The sequence below is a fragment of the Microtus oregoni genome, unplaced genomic scaffold (assembly GCF_018167655.1).
Source record: "Microtus oregoni isolate MIOR12 unplaced genomic scaffold, Mior012 000036F_ref0000092, whole genome shotgun sequence".
Taxonomy (NCBI): Eukaryota; Metazoa; Chordata; class Mammalia; order Rodentia; family Cricetidae; genus Microtus; species Microtus oregoni.
Genome location: NW_024543095.1, coordinates 16,900,790 through 16,916,412, shown reverse-complemented (window position 1 = coordinate 16,916,412; position 15,623 = coordinate 16,900,790). Strand labels below are relative to the sequence as shown.

The window sequence follows — 15,623 nt, the reverse complement described above, 5'->3', positions numbered from 1 at the left end:
CTGCGACAAGACGACTGAGGCGTGTTCAGAGGCCAGCAGGGACAACGTGGCGAGCTCCAGTCAAGGGAAGGATGGGAGAAAGAAGGGAAGGATGGGAGAAAAGAGCGTAAAGTCGTCCAAGAGATGACAGAAAAAGGAAAACACAGAAGCGGACACACCATTTGGCAAAATCTTTACCCTTCCCTTGGGTAAGACCCCGCAGACTCAAGCAGCGCTCCCGCCCCGCCCCGCCCCGCCCCGCCCCGGTAATCCGCTCTGGGGAAAGTAAGGCGGGACTTCCTGTATTTGAAAAACTTCCGGCGGGAACCGGAAGATTCTGCAACAGAACTCCAGTCTACAGACACGCCAGGCCGGAAGGTGAGCTTTGTGTCCACCCTGGCGGCAGTGCTTCGGTCTGACCCAATTCTGCGTCTGGGTGGCGGTACTTTGGGGGCCACTTACCGTTATGAGTGCTTGTTTGGGAGAGAGCAATTTTTGAGACGAATTTTCGTTACGTTTTAGTATCAGCGGTCCGCTTTACAATCTACACCTGTAACCTGGCACGTCCTTTCATTGCACCAGCTGGCAGCGCTTGGCAGGCGTGAGAAAGCCAGGGCGAACTTTGTTATTTTGTTTTCCCCCCATAGAGTCGGAGGTGAGGGAAGAAACACTGTCAGATCGCAGTCCTCCGAATCACTCTCATCTTCGGAAGTACCCTGGGCATATAGGAGGCGCTTCAACAGTTGAGGATGAATGAGAACTCTAGGCAATTTTCCTCTCTTCCCACAGGGCAGCTTTTTTAATGTCCATGCAATGAGAAACGAGGATAGCATTGGTACTTGTGTCTCTGAGTTCTAGGACCTTTGCCTTACACCTTTAAACCATTTCATTCTTAAGGTTCGCATTCATAAAAGAATGCAGCAGGGCTTTCTCATCGCCAAAGCTAGTCGCAACTCTCCTGCTAAGTTTTTGGTTTTCGGCTCTTATTTATTTTTTTTCCTAGAGAATCTCTGCTAACATTTGAAGCACTTTTGTTGGTTCCCCAGGGGAACATTTAGATGCCTCTTGAGTTCTCTCTCTTTTCTCCTACATACAACTTTAAATGCTGTTTCCCCCTTTAAAATATTTTTTTGTGTGTGTGTGTGTGAATTGCCTTTTCTCCCTATTTTCACTTTCCCCAGTTTCTAGTATCTCCTCAGTGATATCACAGGAGCCTGTAATTTAGAACTGCTTATCCCTGCAGAGATAGTGAATATGAATGAAATAATTCAGAAGAGGGAATGCTTCCGATCACTAAAGAATGGGAGCCTTCTTATATGTCATAATCTTTTCCAAACAGCAGTGAAGTAAGAGTGGTAGAAAATTCTTTTATTTTTTTCCTATGGAGACCCTATTTGTACTTAAGTTTATTCAATAAATAAATACTTTTAGATCAGTTATTAAATTCTGGGCTCTCAGGTACTGAAGTAAAGCAAGGGTTTTCTTTAACCCCGAATTTATTGAATTGAGGGTATCAGACAGAAAACAATATTATACTTTTAGCCTATTTTATATACCACTGTATACAGGATGGAAGGGGGAAGATGATATAAAATGCCATTTTAGGTAAGCGGATGCTGAGAGCTAAGGGATGAGAAGTAACCAGATGTTTGATATGAATAGGATTAGGGCTCTTCAGGTAGAGTGGACCTGATGTGGGGAAGACTCATGCTTGGAACAGGGACTGAAAGAAGGTGACTAGAAGCAAGCAGATAGATGAAGGGGGTGAGTGGGGTTAGGGATAGAATGTGTCAGTCCTGAAAAGGGTCTTGGTTTTGATTCTTGAAGCACCAGATGGAAAGTCCCCGAGTGTTTTCAGAGCATTTTAGGAGTGATCTCAGGGAGAATGGATGGTAGGGGGCAAGAGTGGAAGAACTGGAGGGCAGCTGAGAGCGTGCTGCAGCAGTCTAGTAACAGCTAAAGACGACTGTGGTTTGTGTCCCATGTAATCCTCAAATTCATAGATTGGAAGGTCAGACCTTTGCAAGGTGTTTTAGATTAGATGAGGCCATAAGAGTAGCGCCCCCCCCCCCCCGACACTGAAAGGCAGAGACAGGAAAAGCTCAGCCTATAGTTCCTTTTCTTTTTTTTTTCTTTTTTCTTTTTTTTTTTTTTTTTTTTTTGGTTTTTCGAGACAGGGTTTCTCTGTGGTTTTGGAGCCTGTCCTGGAACTAGCTCTTGTAGACCAGGCTGGTCTCGAACTCACAGAGATCCGCCTGCCTCTGCCTCCCGAGTGCTGGGATTAAAGGTGTGCGCCACCACCGCCCGGCCTTTCGTTCTGGAATAGTGTGGAAAGCAGGCCTATTTCTAGGCCGTAGGATTGTGAAGGAATGTTGTTTTTGTTAATTACCCAGTCTCATCCCCTGCTATAGCACTAGAGACTAGGGCCTCACTGCCTCACTGGCAGTGCTGATGAAATATGATTCATTCTGGAGGAAGAATTCATTTACTAATATTCTGAATATTGGCGATGGAGGGGGGAAAAAAGATTCCCAGTACTGGCTTTACACGTGGCTCCTTGGTGAGCGATGGGCATCCTCACTATCTTGATTGTGAAAATGTGTATACTTATGTCAGAATTTAGCAGATTTGAACATTCTAATCCTGAGCAGGGGATTTTGTGTTAGCTTCTTTAGGGAAGCTATTAAAAAACGTCTCACCAAAAAAAAAAAAAAAGTCTCAAATTTTAGCTTAACAAGTGGATAGATACTGAGAGTGGAAAGAGGGATAGAAACAGTTTTTTAGAAGAGGAACGTAATTATCAAGAGTCCCTTTATGAATGTGTCACATTTGGGAAACTAGGAGACCTCTAAATAGTTTCAGCGGCAATTTATTGTGTCAGTCTGAATCACTTTCTGTGTATATGCCTGTGTGCGCGCATGCATGTGCGGGTGCGGGCGCTTCAGGCAGCCGAGGTCAAGAGGATGTCTTCATTAATCACCTTTCTGTTTGAGGCAAGGTCTCTCCCTGAAGCTGGAGCTCACTGACGTGGCTGGATTGATTGTTCAGCAAGCTCCTATGATCAATCCTCTTGTCTGTCTCCCCTACCCTATGTAAATCTAAATCTTAAATTTTGGGACAGAGGGAGTAGGATTTTAATAAGTAGGTGCTCAAGGTACAGTCTTGTACTTTTATTGATGTTTGGGATGGATGCCAACAGAACATGTACAACTATCGAAAGTGCTTCTCTAAGACCATCTCACCTATAGAGCTGTCTTAGTTGAGTACACTGTAATGCCCAGATGACAATTGCCTAGTGATGTATTTCTGAGAATACATCCCTGTTATCTCCAAACATGTCAGTCATCAAGGTTTTGGTTATCCCAAGTGGAGTACACAAGTATACAAATCCCTGAGAGAATACTTGATATAGGTAGTTGCATACAAATAATAATTTCTAATTTTTGCCTACACACACACACACTATATATATATATATATATATATATATATATATCCTGTTTATAATAGATAATTGTGTTTTACCTAAGTTTCCATGTTCCATTAACTCTAGAATATTAATAAAGAGGTAGTTCAAAGTTTGTGTTTAGGGTTAATCTAAATACTAACTGATGGTTAATCTTGGTTGCCAGTTTGACAGACGAAGGGACCTCAGTTGAGTCATTGCCTCCATCTAATTGCAGTATGAGTATGTCTGCAGAAAAGAGCCAGACCATTGTGGGCAGTTCCATCCCTAAGCAGAGGGGCTTGGCTTATATAAGATTAGATGGCTTTCCCATTGTTTTCTTTTTGAGGCAGAATCTCCGGTAGCACAGGCTGATCTTGACCTCTGATCTTCTTGCCTCTTCTTCCCAACACGTGTTGATTTTTATGCAGGATTCAGATTCTCCAGGGAGGCGTCTTCCATTGTCTTTCATGGAGGACAAGGATCTAAGTGGTGGCTTTTTGTTTGTTTTTTTGAGATAGGGTCTCTTGTATCCCAGGTTCACTTTGAACTCATTGTCTGGCTGAGAACAACTTTAAGCTCTCAATCCCTCTGCCTCCCAGGAGCTGCCCTGTCATATCTGATTTATAAGGTAGTAGGGCTCGAACCCAGGACTTCAAGCATGCCAGGCAAGCACTCTCCCACCCCCACCTCTCACTGGTGACTTCTGGGGGTTTTAGCGTTCAATTTGAATGGTATGTATGTATACAGTTGCATTCATTGTCTTCTGCTCTTTTGACTCTGTTCTGGAAAATAAACTTCTAGACTTTTTTTTTTTTTTTTTTTTTTTTTGTGGATCAGTTGCACATGTAACATGGGCTAGGGCACCTAAGACTCTTTGTCAGACAAAGATACCCAGCCCCAGATCCCTAACTCTTGTTCCTAATGATTTCAGCAGTCATTTCTGTTGGCTATTTGTCTTTCCTTTCTTTCTTTGCTCCTTCCTTCGGTCCTTCCTTCCTTCTTTCCTTTCTTCCTTCCTTCCTTCCTTCCTTTTTAAAAAGTTAAAAGAAAAATTTTTTAATGGGGAGACTAAAGGCTAAATTCTAAAATGCCCCAATTACTGGCTTGGGATTTTAATTTTTATATAGTAAAATCTGTTAATCTTTTTGGTTTTGAGTTTTAAGACGTGCTTAGTGACATCTGCATTTTCTCATCTTAGTCAACGTTCTGAAGAGTTACTTTTTGCTTTTTGTAGAACTTTTAAAGCTTTGTTTTGTGTGATTTAAATAGTTCACCATCTTAGGGCGTGGTCTTGCTACTGAGGAGGGTGTGGAAGTTAAATACTTGCTTTTCTTCAGAGGATTAGCTAGTTGTCTTGCAAAGTGAATTCATGTTCTTCCCTGACGTATTTTGAATCGGCACCCTTGTCAAGCATCAGCTTCCTCTTATTTATTGATTGCTTGATAGGATCTTAGATTGTAGCCCTGGCTGGCCTGAAGCTCTTTATGTAGACCATGCTAGCCTAGAACTCTTAGTGATCCTCCTGCTTCTGCCTTCTTTGCAGTGGGATTAAAGGTGTGCCACATTCCTGTTCAGTCTTCTTTTTTACAGTTTTGTTTTTATTGTGGTAAATTGTTCATAAGAAATCCTATTTTCCTGTTCCCTTGTGATAATAGCTAGAACTGCTTATTTGAGGTAGGATGACCCCCATAACCAGAGAGATGCCTAACAGACATTGAAGGAAGAGAGTTCCCTCTGTCCTTCTGTTTCCTTCCTGACACGGTTTGCCTCATGGTTCTGCTTTTCCTGGATGGAGCTGCTGGGAAAGAAATCATGTTCCTCTTGGTGTCAACCCCTTTGGTACTTGTCTGAGGTATTACCTCCTCTGATAAGTGCTCTTAGAAGCAGAAGCTTACAGTAGCCCACTCGTCCAGGGACTTGCCTCACAGATTCTAAATATGCAGGCTAATGTAGTTTTTATAGTTTGACAAACATATTTTGGGGAGTAATAAATGTTAACAGTTTAAGTAAATTTTTTACTTATTATATTATGTGATGTCTCTTGTCATTTGTCTTAATTTTTTTTTAGCGCTGAACCGTTGACTGTGGTAAATATTTTTGGTAGCATCGGTTAATCATTTATAGTACAAGAGGATGTGAGCTTTGTTTTAGGAATAGCCTTGCTGCTTACTCAGTTAATTAGCATCCTTTGTTCGACTACTACTTTATGAAGACACCTCTACTGTACTGTTACCAGAAGACACAGAAGAGAAGAAATATTTCTTATATTTGATACTTTAATAGATGACTTTATAATTTGTGGACTGGTAGTGTCACCATAAAATGATACTTGCAGAACACTCAAACATTTAATTCTAAAATAAACTTATTACCCTGTAAGATCTTGTCTTTCTCTAAAAGATGGCCCCATACTCATAAGTTATTTGAGACCGTTGAAAGACTGCTGGGTATTCTTCTGATCAGCAGGCTACATAATGTGGGAAGCCAGTGTTTGGGCTTGTGAACAAATGTGATGTTTTTCTCTCCTTTATGTCATTTCTAACAGCAAAGCTTTTGGAGTGTTAGTTTTGAATGGAGATTCATTTTATAGCCAAACAAAGTGATAAAAAATCTTCATGTCAGCCGGGCAGTGGTGGCGCACGCCTTTAATCCCAGCACTCGGGAGGCAGAGACAGGCAGATCTCTGTGAGTTCGAGGCCAGCCTGGTCTACAAGAGCTAGTTCCAGGACAGGAACCAAAAGCTATGGAGAAACCCTGTCTCGAAAATAAAAAACAAACAAACAACAAAAACAAACAAACAAAACAAAAAACAAAACAAAAAAAAACTTCATGTCATGCTGACTTCATGTTCTGTTTCTTCCAGATGTCTTCATTGCCAAGAAGAGCAAAAATACAGGCCCAGAATGTGGAACCCGAAAATGAATTGTCTTTCTTCTCTGAGTTGTAAGCACATTAGCGAGATGTTGTTGCGGGAATGGTGACTATTTTAAGGAGTAATATATTCTGTCACTTAGAAACTTCAGTCATTTGTCCTTTATCCATACAATAGCTCTTTGTTGAATTCATGCTGTGATCCAGGAGAGAAAATAGCTAACTGAACACATTATATAATATTTACCCTGGAACCAGGCTGAAGGAGGACTTGCTGTTGTTTACATTGCTTTAAAATAGCACGTGTAATTTATGCAGCATTGCCACTGTGTATGGGGTTACCTTTTGTTGGGGGTGCTATCTGATGCTTTGTAGGATGCTTAGTGGTATCTGTGACCTCTACCAAGTACACGTGATAATCACAAATGTCCCAGGGAATCCAAATCACCTTCAGTTTAAGAGTCTTTGCTATAGAGTACCATATAACATATGCTTTTGACATTTGTAAAGAAATAAGTGATTAATGTTAGGTCACAATAGGATTATAAGGTAAAATTAAAGCAGGTCGGTGTTAGGGAGCATGCTGTGTGTTTGTATTAGAGGGGCATTTTTGGATAGAGCAGTAATGGTGTTTTTTGGAGGATGTGCCTAGAGATCCATATTTAATTTACTAGGTGCTGTGATTTGGATAAATGTCCCATAAAGGTCACTACCAGGGTAGTGGTATTTGGAAGTGGTTAGACCTGTAAGAGGTGGAGGCTAGTCTGAGGCTCTTAAGCCACTGGAGGCAAGCCCTCCAAGAGAATTGTAACATCTGGCCTGTCTTCTTTTTGTTCTTATCTCAAGATGTGCATGTGTTTCAGCACATGTTCCTGCTTTTGCTAATTGCTGTCTTCATCAGAGGCCCAAGCAATTGGGCCACCTGGTTTTGGAATAAAACCTCCAAGACTGAGATAAATCAGCCATTTATTAAGTTATGTCAGTATAGTGCCCCGAAGCTTACAAACACAGGAGTTCACCTCGGGGCAAAGATTTAGATTCTGTTACAAATAGAGAAGACCTTGAGACAGCAATGAGTTGATCTATAGGGAACAGCAAGAACAGTGCGGCCAGTTTAGAACCATCATGTCAGAGAGTGCTAGGCAATGAGACTGGAATTGCTAGTCTCCAAGAGTCTATTAGGAGATGCTAGGACTTTATTAGAAGCCAGTGGAGGACTGTGGGCAGCGATCTGACTTGGTCTGGCTTATGTCTATAAAATATCATCACGGTTTCTTGGTTTCACAGACTATAAGGGGACAAGAATGGAAGTATGAGGGTGAAGCAAGGAAACAGGTATAGAGGGGAGAATGGTAAGAAATAGTCTGATTTGGGGCTCATTTCTGAAGGTAGACTAAAATGGACATGTTGGTGTTTATGGGCTTCTTGAGAAGACTAGAGGAGTAGGTAAGAGTGTTAAATCCAAGAGTTTTATTTTGGCTTGGCAAGTTGGTGGTGATTGCTTGACATCTAGCTAAATGTGGATCTGCAAAGGGAAATGTCAGTTTGGAGATGTAAAATTGAGATTCCTTTATTGACTCATAGGATAAGACATAAACTGAGAGAGAGGACTGAGGTTAGACTCTGGAGAGTTGAGCATTCTGAGGTTGAGGGGAGAAGGAGGGTCAAGAGGTCTAAGGAGAGGCATATGAAACATGGGTGTGCTGTACAGGATGAGGGCCGGGGCCGGCTGACGACTCACATGGCATGGGGATGAGCATCGACTAGCTGCCTTGAGCCACTTCCTTTGTAACCAGTGATTTTGGACGTTTGTGTTTTCTTCCCTAGACTTTTAGCAACCTACCCTTGTGAAGTAGGGTTAGTTAGCGTTCTGTGTGATAGGCTATTAGGCAGGAGGAGGGTAGAAGATGTTCTGTTTGGTTTATAGTAGGAGGAGGCTCTCCTTTGTCTTCCCCTTGCCTTTTCCTCTCTTTCTTTCCCATTGCCCCTGTGTGTATGTGTGTGAAGGAGAGTAGGGCATGGGTAGACACGGTCAGAACTTGTGACCCTCCTGCCTCCCACTCCCAAGTACTCAGAGGATTAACTGGCAGAACACAGGTTTTCAAATGATAGTTACTTTTGACTCTACTTTTTTAGTGTTTTTTGTTTTGTTTAGTCTCAGGCTACTTACTGACCTCTGAAAAGAACTCTGATGATGCCAGTGGTTTGGCCTGCCATCATTATGTTTTCTTGGAACATAACTTAGCTGAGGATTCATTTAGTGAGGCTCTTCCTTCTAGGCAGAACTGAGAACCCTTCAGGAACTCAGCCTCATCGATTACTCTCAGGCCATTTTCCCCACTTATATTTACCTGTTTAGGGGAGGAATAGAGTGAAGCAGATGGGTGGAGGGCTGTGCTTTCTCTGCTCCTGATGTGTTTGCTTCTTGTTAGAAAAGTGGTGTGGCTGCACCTGACCCAGTCTCTTCAGGGAACAGATCTATTCTGTGAAGGGAAAAAGAGTCAATAAAATAGGGAGTTGAAGTGTCTTGGTGATGGCTTTTATGCAGTTTCAGGTATTTTAGAAGCTATTTCTTAGTCCTTTCATTGGTTTGAATAACTTAGTATGTTTTAAATGGATTTGACTGGCATTTAGGAACCTAAGTGCTTTTTACTGTTAAGATTGAAAGGCTCACATTGACAACTGGGCGATATGACCCAGTAAGTGCCTTAAGGTAATGGTTGATTTTCTGTGTCATGATGGTGTGTGTGTGCTCATCAGGTGGGGGAAGAGACTTGTCATGGTATGTGGTGGGGAGAGGGCATGTCTACATGGGTCTCTGATCACTGTTCACTCCTTAGCAATAATTGTGCACAGCCTATGCCTATATCAATTCATTTTCTATCACACACTTCCAATTATCATGTAAGAAACATATGCCTCTCTTGACCTTTGTCATTTGGTTGGTTTCGTTTTTCCTGGAAGTTCTCCTGTCAATTTACTTCTAGGTCATCAGGCTCTGAAGAAGATGACCAGGAAGATAGTATTTGGGAACCTCAGAAGAAAGTCCCCAGAAACCGTAAGCAGCCTGCTTCCAAGGAGTCCAAACAAAAGCAGGGACGGCGGGTGAAGAAGAACACCCCACAGATGGATGCTGTATCAAAAGACCTGGCTATTAAGGAGGAGTTGGTAGGTGGCGTTGCTAGATGTGGGGAAGGCCACTGTATTTTCCAGATGGGGAGGAGCTGTTCTTCCTCCTTACACAGTGTAGGGCAGAACATGTAAATGACACACTCTTCAGGGCCATGGTATCCCTGTCACAGTCTCAGGAACACTTACCATTCCAACAGCCGTTTCTTCAGCTACTTCCACTCTCCTTTCCCAGGATGTGTGCTAGGCGTGGAAGTGCTGGTTTGGATGGTGACGTCAGCAACTATCTGTGTGTATTACCAGCCACGCAGCATGCTCGACATTTTACTCTGAAGATCTCGTTGTCCTTACAACCATTGGGAATGGCTGCAGTTACCATCCTGATTTTATAGATAAATGTGCGGCAAGAGATATTTAGTTACATACTCCTAGAACACAGAATTTAAGTGATGCAACTGGGTTTCTAAGTCAGCAGTTCAAAAGCTGATGTACCTTGTAGGGGTACTTTTATATCAACCATGCTTGCAAGAGTGTTGTGTATATATGGAGTGCTGGTTTAATAGTTAACACTTAGAAAAAATCATCAAAAGCATTTGAAACTCTTATGGGCAGCACTTTCCTTCTTGGAGGCTGAAGTAGGGTACATATAAACCTATCATTTACTCGCTTTGTGAAATTAAACTTTATTTGTAATATAAGAAACAACAGGGAGGGATTCCATATACCTTTTATCTAATTTTCCCCAATGGTAAAATTTTAGTGTCTTATTTTAGCATTGTAAAATATAATTGGTAAAAACCTCTTTATTTAGAATTCTCTGGTTTTCCATGTGTTTATTTTTGTGTAGGTATTTGTATTTAGCACCATACAGTTTATTACATGTGTAGTTTTGTGTAACCATTGAACAGATCCCTGATGTTGCCCTTTCTTTTCTTTTTTTTCCTCCCTGAGACAGGGTTCTCTGTGTAGCCCTGGCTGTCCTGGACCTTGTTCTATAGTCCAGGCCGGCCTTGAACTCAGATCCTCCTGTGTTGGGATTAAAGGCATGTGTTTCCACCCCAGGCTTCACATCACCCTTTCTCATCCATGTGGCTGCTCTCCTTTCACCCACCTATTTCTGCTCCTGGTGAGCGCGGCTCTGCTTAGGAGATTTCTGTAAATGTTCTCATATTGTATGCAACTTTGGGATGGGGTTTTTCACAACTCCACGTAGTTCCCTTGAGATTCATTTAAGTTGTTATTATGTGTATTGATACTTTGTTCCCTTTCACTTCTGAAAATATTCCAGGGTAGTTGTTTTCTAATCTTATAATTCTCATGTGTTCTTTTTGTGATTTCATAGAATAGCCCTGTAGCTATTGTTGATGCCAGCTTGGAAGAGAAAAATCACAAATTACATACGACAAAGACTCTGAAAACTGCAGCGAAAAAACAAAAAAACTCAGTACAGAGGGCCAAAAGAAAGTTGAAAGTTGATGAAGAAACCAGCCAAGCCAGCCCCTTAGAAGGTGGAAATAGCAATATGGAGATACCATCAACAAGCACCACTTGGGAAGATGTCTGCAAGAAGGAAGAAAGTGAAGACGACTTCACATTTGGTCAGTCCCCTTTGAAGAGGATGAAGACTGAGGCCTGTCCTCAGGGGAGGCCTGTCAAGTTTCCCGAGGGTGCCAGCAGCATTAAAGAGGAGGTGGAGATGAACTGGGACATAGTGCAGGTAAGTGCAGCCGTGCGTCACTTGTGTTGAGTCCTGGACGGCACACAGACTCAGCTCACTACGGCACACAGACTCAGCTCACTACGGCACACAGACTCAGCTCACTACGGCACACAGACTCAGCTCACTACCGCACACAGACTCAGCTCACTACGCCACACAGACTCAGCTCACTACGGCACACAGACTCAGCTCACTACGGCACACAGACTCAGCTCACTACGGCACACACACTGCTCACTATGGCACACAGACTCAGCTCACTACGGCACAGAGACTCAGCTCACTATGGCACACAGACTCAGCTCACTACGGCACACAGACTCAGCTCACTACGGCACACACACTGCTCACTATGGCACACAGACTCAGCTCACTATGGCACACAGACTCAGCTCACTACAGCACACAGACTCAGCTCACTATGGCACACAGACTCAGCTCACTATGGCACACAGACTCAGCTCACTAAGGGAAGTGCTGGCAGTTTTGAATCTGCTTTTGCAGTTTGCCAGAGATTTCTGGAGTCAAGCTTTGACCACTATTTCTATTCTTGGCTATACTATTTTGTAATCTGGCTTATCGGCTGCAGCTCTTTTGCTAAGAACTGTGACTTCAGTCAAGAAAGTCGTTGCCCTGGTACATACTTGCACATCATGATCTAGGTATTTTACATCCACAACTGGAGGCCTCAGAGGCACATTGCTAAAGTTTTGTTTTGTGTTTGGATTGTACTGTACACATGATTAGGTTATTGGCTGTTGATGCATCCAGTATATAGGAACAAGACCCAGCAATATTTCAAAGAGAAATTCTTTAAGAATTCTGACTTGAGGATTTCTCCCAGGTTTCCTTTCCTTTACTCTCTGCCCCCTCCCCCGCTCCTTTTTAGCTGCCTTGGGGTTGATAGAGAAGACTAGAAGGGTCTCATGAGCAGTGAGCTGAGCCTTAACCTCGTGTGTTCCGTCACATTCTGGGGCCATAGCAGGTAGATGAGGGTGCTCTTCCTCTCTTTATGTCCTAACAGCATTCTGAATGGACTCTGCTATAAACTGCTGCTGTAGAGCCCACGGCTTTTTGCAGTTCTAAGACCGGGGCTGTGTTCTTCAGAGAGACGTTTTCTGGGCCATGTTGCTTTTTCTGTCACCTGTAGAGTGTCACCGGTAGTTGTTAGTCATTGTGTTTTTCCTCTTTGGCACACTAAGGAATCTGGAATGTTGCCCTATAGCTTTCTCTGTCTTTTTACTGAAACGCACCTTGCAGAGTCATTGAGAACAGTGTAAGTAGCTTTCTCCGTCTCCCTCTGCGTGGTTCGTTCAGATCTGCAAGGCAGTGCTTTCACAGAGCCCGTCACAGACCACCTGCACGGAGTTCACTCTGAAGACTTTCTTTAAACTCCATTCTTGGTCCAGAACTTCAGGAGCAATGGATGTGCCCCACTTTTCTTGCCTTACCCTTTCTGAACACCGTTAAGCTTATTTCTTTTGCCAGGGTAGATCCACCTCCAGTAGCTGACAGTGTGCAAGAGGAGGAAAGGAGGGTTTCAAAGTCCGTGAAGTTCCTGGCCTTTCAGACATAGTCGGTCCTTCATGGTGAAGAGCTGCCTTCTATAGGACACTCTGCTTTCTGTCCTGCCTCCCCCATCTTTATCATGGGAGAAGAAAGGAATATTGCCCCACCCTAGCTATTTTAGTCCAGATTACAAGGGATAGAAACTTAACCTTTTGTTAAAATTTTACATTTATTTATTTAGAGTGCTGGGAGTGGGGATGGGGTTCTGTGAGGATGATCTGAATAGGCTGCCTAAAAGGATGTCCTTCGGAGTTGAGCTTTAGGTGAGATCAGTTGCCTTTAAGATGGTATGATAAGAGACAGGTGTAAAGAATGTAAAGTTACAAACCTTGGTGATGACTGGACTCTTGGGAAGGTTTATGCATGCACACATGCATGTGTCCTGTTGTAATCTCAGGTGTATGCTTACAGGTCTGAAATTGCTGGTAGGTAATAATGTTTGCCATTTATTTATAGTTGACTTCGTGAGCTAGGCTCCATACCGTGCATGCTAATATATACATTTATTATAGTGCATTAGAAAAAAATAAATGGGTAATCTAAAAAAATCAGTTATAGTCAGGAGAATGGACAGAGGAATTCTTGTTTGTATAATACAAGCTAAAGAGAACCCATCTAAAAGGTACAATTACTGGCAGCTAACTTAGCATAGGAGTTTATAGGTTGTATCTTTCCTCTGGTATACCTATCACTAAAGTTGATTCCAGATTTTGAGAGAAGTTGTTCTGAAATCTGTTAATGTGGACTTTGAGTTCTTTTTATTTTAAATATTTTTGTTTCTTTGAGGTAGGGTTTCATTCTGTAGCCCAGGTTGGCCTGGAACTCTACTAGGTAGCCCTGGTCCCAAATTTCTGATTGCTGGGATTATAGGTGTGAGCCACCACGAGCAGCAACTTTGTATTTTCTGTTAGGGATACTTTCTTGAGTTTGATAACCAGTTCTATAATGCTGGTAGGATTGCATACACATGGCATTTTGTAATATACAGTCCAGGAGAAAGGCAAGATTAATTGCTGGGAATGAATAGGGGAAAGCAGGATGAGAAACAGGTACCTGGCTGCCGGGTGAGTGCAGAAGCAAAGAAGTAAGGAAATCTTTATTAGAAGCCGAGCAGCATCCTCCAGTATCATCCAGTATCAGCTGGAAATGTGTTCACTCATTTCATGGCTTTGGCTTACTTGGAGGCTATAGATACACTAGTTTTTCCTTTACATTTGAAGCAGTTTTCCCTCCTGTTAGTTGGAAGTGGTTTTATTTTTAGTTGAAGACAAATTTTAAATACAGTGCATTCTGATCCCTCTATTCTCTTCCTCACAGCTCTCCTAGCTCCACGGCTTTTCTTCTCTCAAAATCAGCCTAGTTGTGATTTGGTCTATTATCTATCTATCTATCTATCTATCTACCTATCTACCTATCTACCTATCTACCCATCTACCTAATATATACACATATGCACATATATATGTGTATGTGGAAAAGGGGACAAGAAAGGCTACATCTGAGGGTGTGAGGAAGGACTGAATGCAGGTACCGAGCAGGAGTTATGAAAGGGGATATGAGGTCATTGTTTTTCTCATTCTGATTCTGCTGTGGGATTTTTGGTTTTGGTTGTAAACAAATGCATAAACATGTCTGATAGTGAAAGTAAACAATCCGTGTTGAGAAGTTTCACAGCATCTATCCTGAACAGCTAATCTCACTGTATTGACCGAATCAGACAGTTCTCGGGGCCAGTCCATTTCAGTGCATTTTCTGTGCAACATTTTTGGTATGCACTTATGCAGTTAAATCTAGAGAGGAAAAAGGTTTGCATAGATAAAAGAGATATTACCTAAAATTATAAAATCTCCTAGAATTGAGGGGAGATGACTTATAACTTTCAACTATAAATTGAGCAAAGGCCACAAACAGGTCACAGCCAGGAAAAGCTGAAACCGTGAACGGTTGCCCAACCTCACATTAGAGGAAGCGTGCGAACCGACGTTCAGGTGAGATTCCTTTCTCTTGCTGATTGGTTGAGTTTGGCCCCATGCTCCAGAGCAGAGCTTGGACAAGCACTGAAATTCCTCCATATTTTTTAGTATGGACACTTGGCAGGTGAAATTACTATATGAATCGGTCCTTTATGTATAAGTCTTTATTCATTTAAAATCTTATTTGTTTCTCTTGTTGGTAAATGCTAGGTCAATGTTCTGCCAGTGAACTAAACTCTGGACTCTCAGGATTGTCTGTTTTATTTCTTGCATCTCAAAACTATATATCCTAACAAGATTGCTAACCATGAGAGCCTGTGACTCTTAGAAAGAGCTGTCCTCTTGACTTAAACTCAACTAGGAATAAGTACACTGGTTACAAGATGCTTCTTGCTCAATTAAAAAAAAAATCTATTATAAAAAAAAAAAGAAACAAACAAACACATCTACAACACAAAACCACAAAAACAGAAACCAAAATCTACGTGCATAAGACCAATAAGACAAAAAAAAAAAAAAAAAATACCCAAAGCAAAATGGGGCAGAAAGTCCACAGAAATACCACTGAGTTATTTTTGATGCCTCTTGGGCGTGCGGCCTAGTAGTGTAGTTAATATACCAAGTAAGAAAATGAGTTTTTCCTTTGCTAATGGTTATCAATTGCGGATAGCTTCTTGGTTGGGGTGGAGGCCTTGTCCACTTGCTGCTGCAGGCGGTTCTCAGGGAATCTCAGGTCCTTGGCTGTGGTTTTGGAGAGATGTGTTAAGAGTTGTTTCATCTCTGCTGAACATCTGTGGGCAGCTTTATTAAAGCCTGGGAAACCAAATGGGAATTTACATGTTTATTTATTTATTTTTTCAATTTAACCTAACAAACCTTTTCCTAACTTTAACTCTCTATGCAGTTCCTATTTTCTTTTCTTTTCTTTTTTTTT

General features: G+C 42.0%; 1 protein-coding gene across 1 annotated transcript in view; it reads left to right on the top strand.

Annotated features, from left to right (window-relative positions):
- Nucleotides 1–327: 327 nt before the first annotated feature.
- Nucleotides 328–15,623, top strand: part of Srbd1 (S1 RNA binding domain 1) — a 177,796-nt gene continuing 162,500 nt past the window's right edge. The window contains exons 1-4 of the mRNA XM_041631103.1: nt 328–357; nt 6,291–6,370; nt 9,286–9,466; nt 10,770–11,144. Of these exons, the coding sequence (XP_041487037.1) occupies nt 6,291–6,370; nt 9,286–9,466; nt 10,770–11,144 (636 nt within the window). The 5' untranslated portion in view covers nt 328–357. The remainder of the gene's footprint in view (nt 358–6,290; nt 6,371–9,285; nt 9,467–10,769; nt 11,145–15,623) is intronic.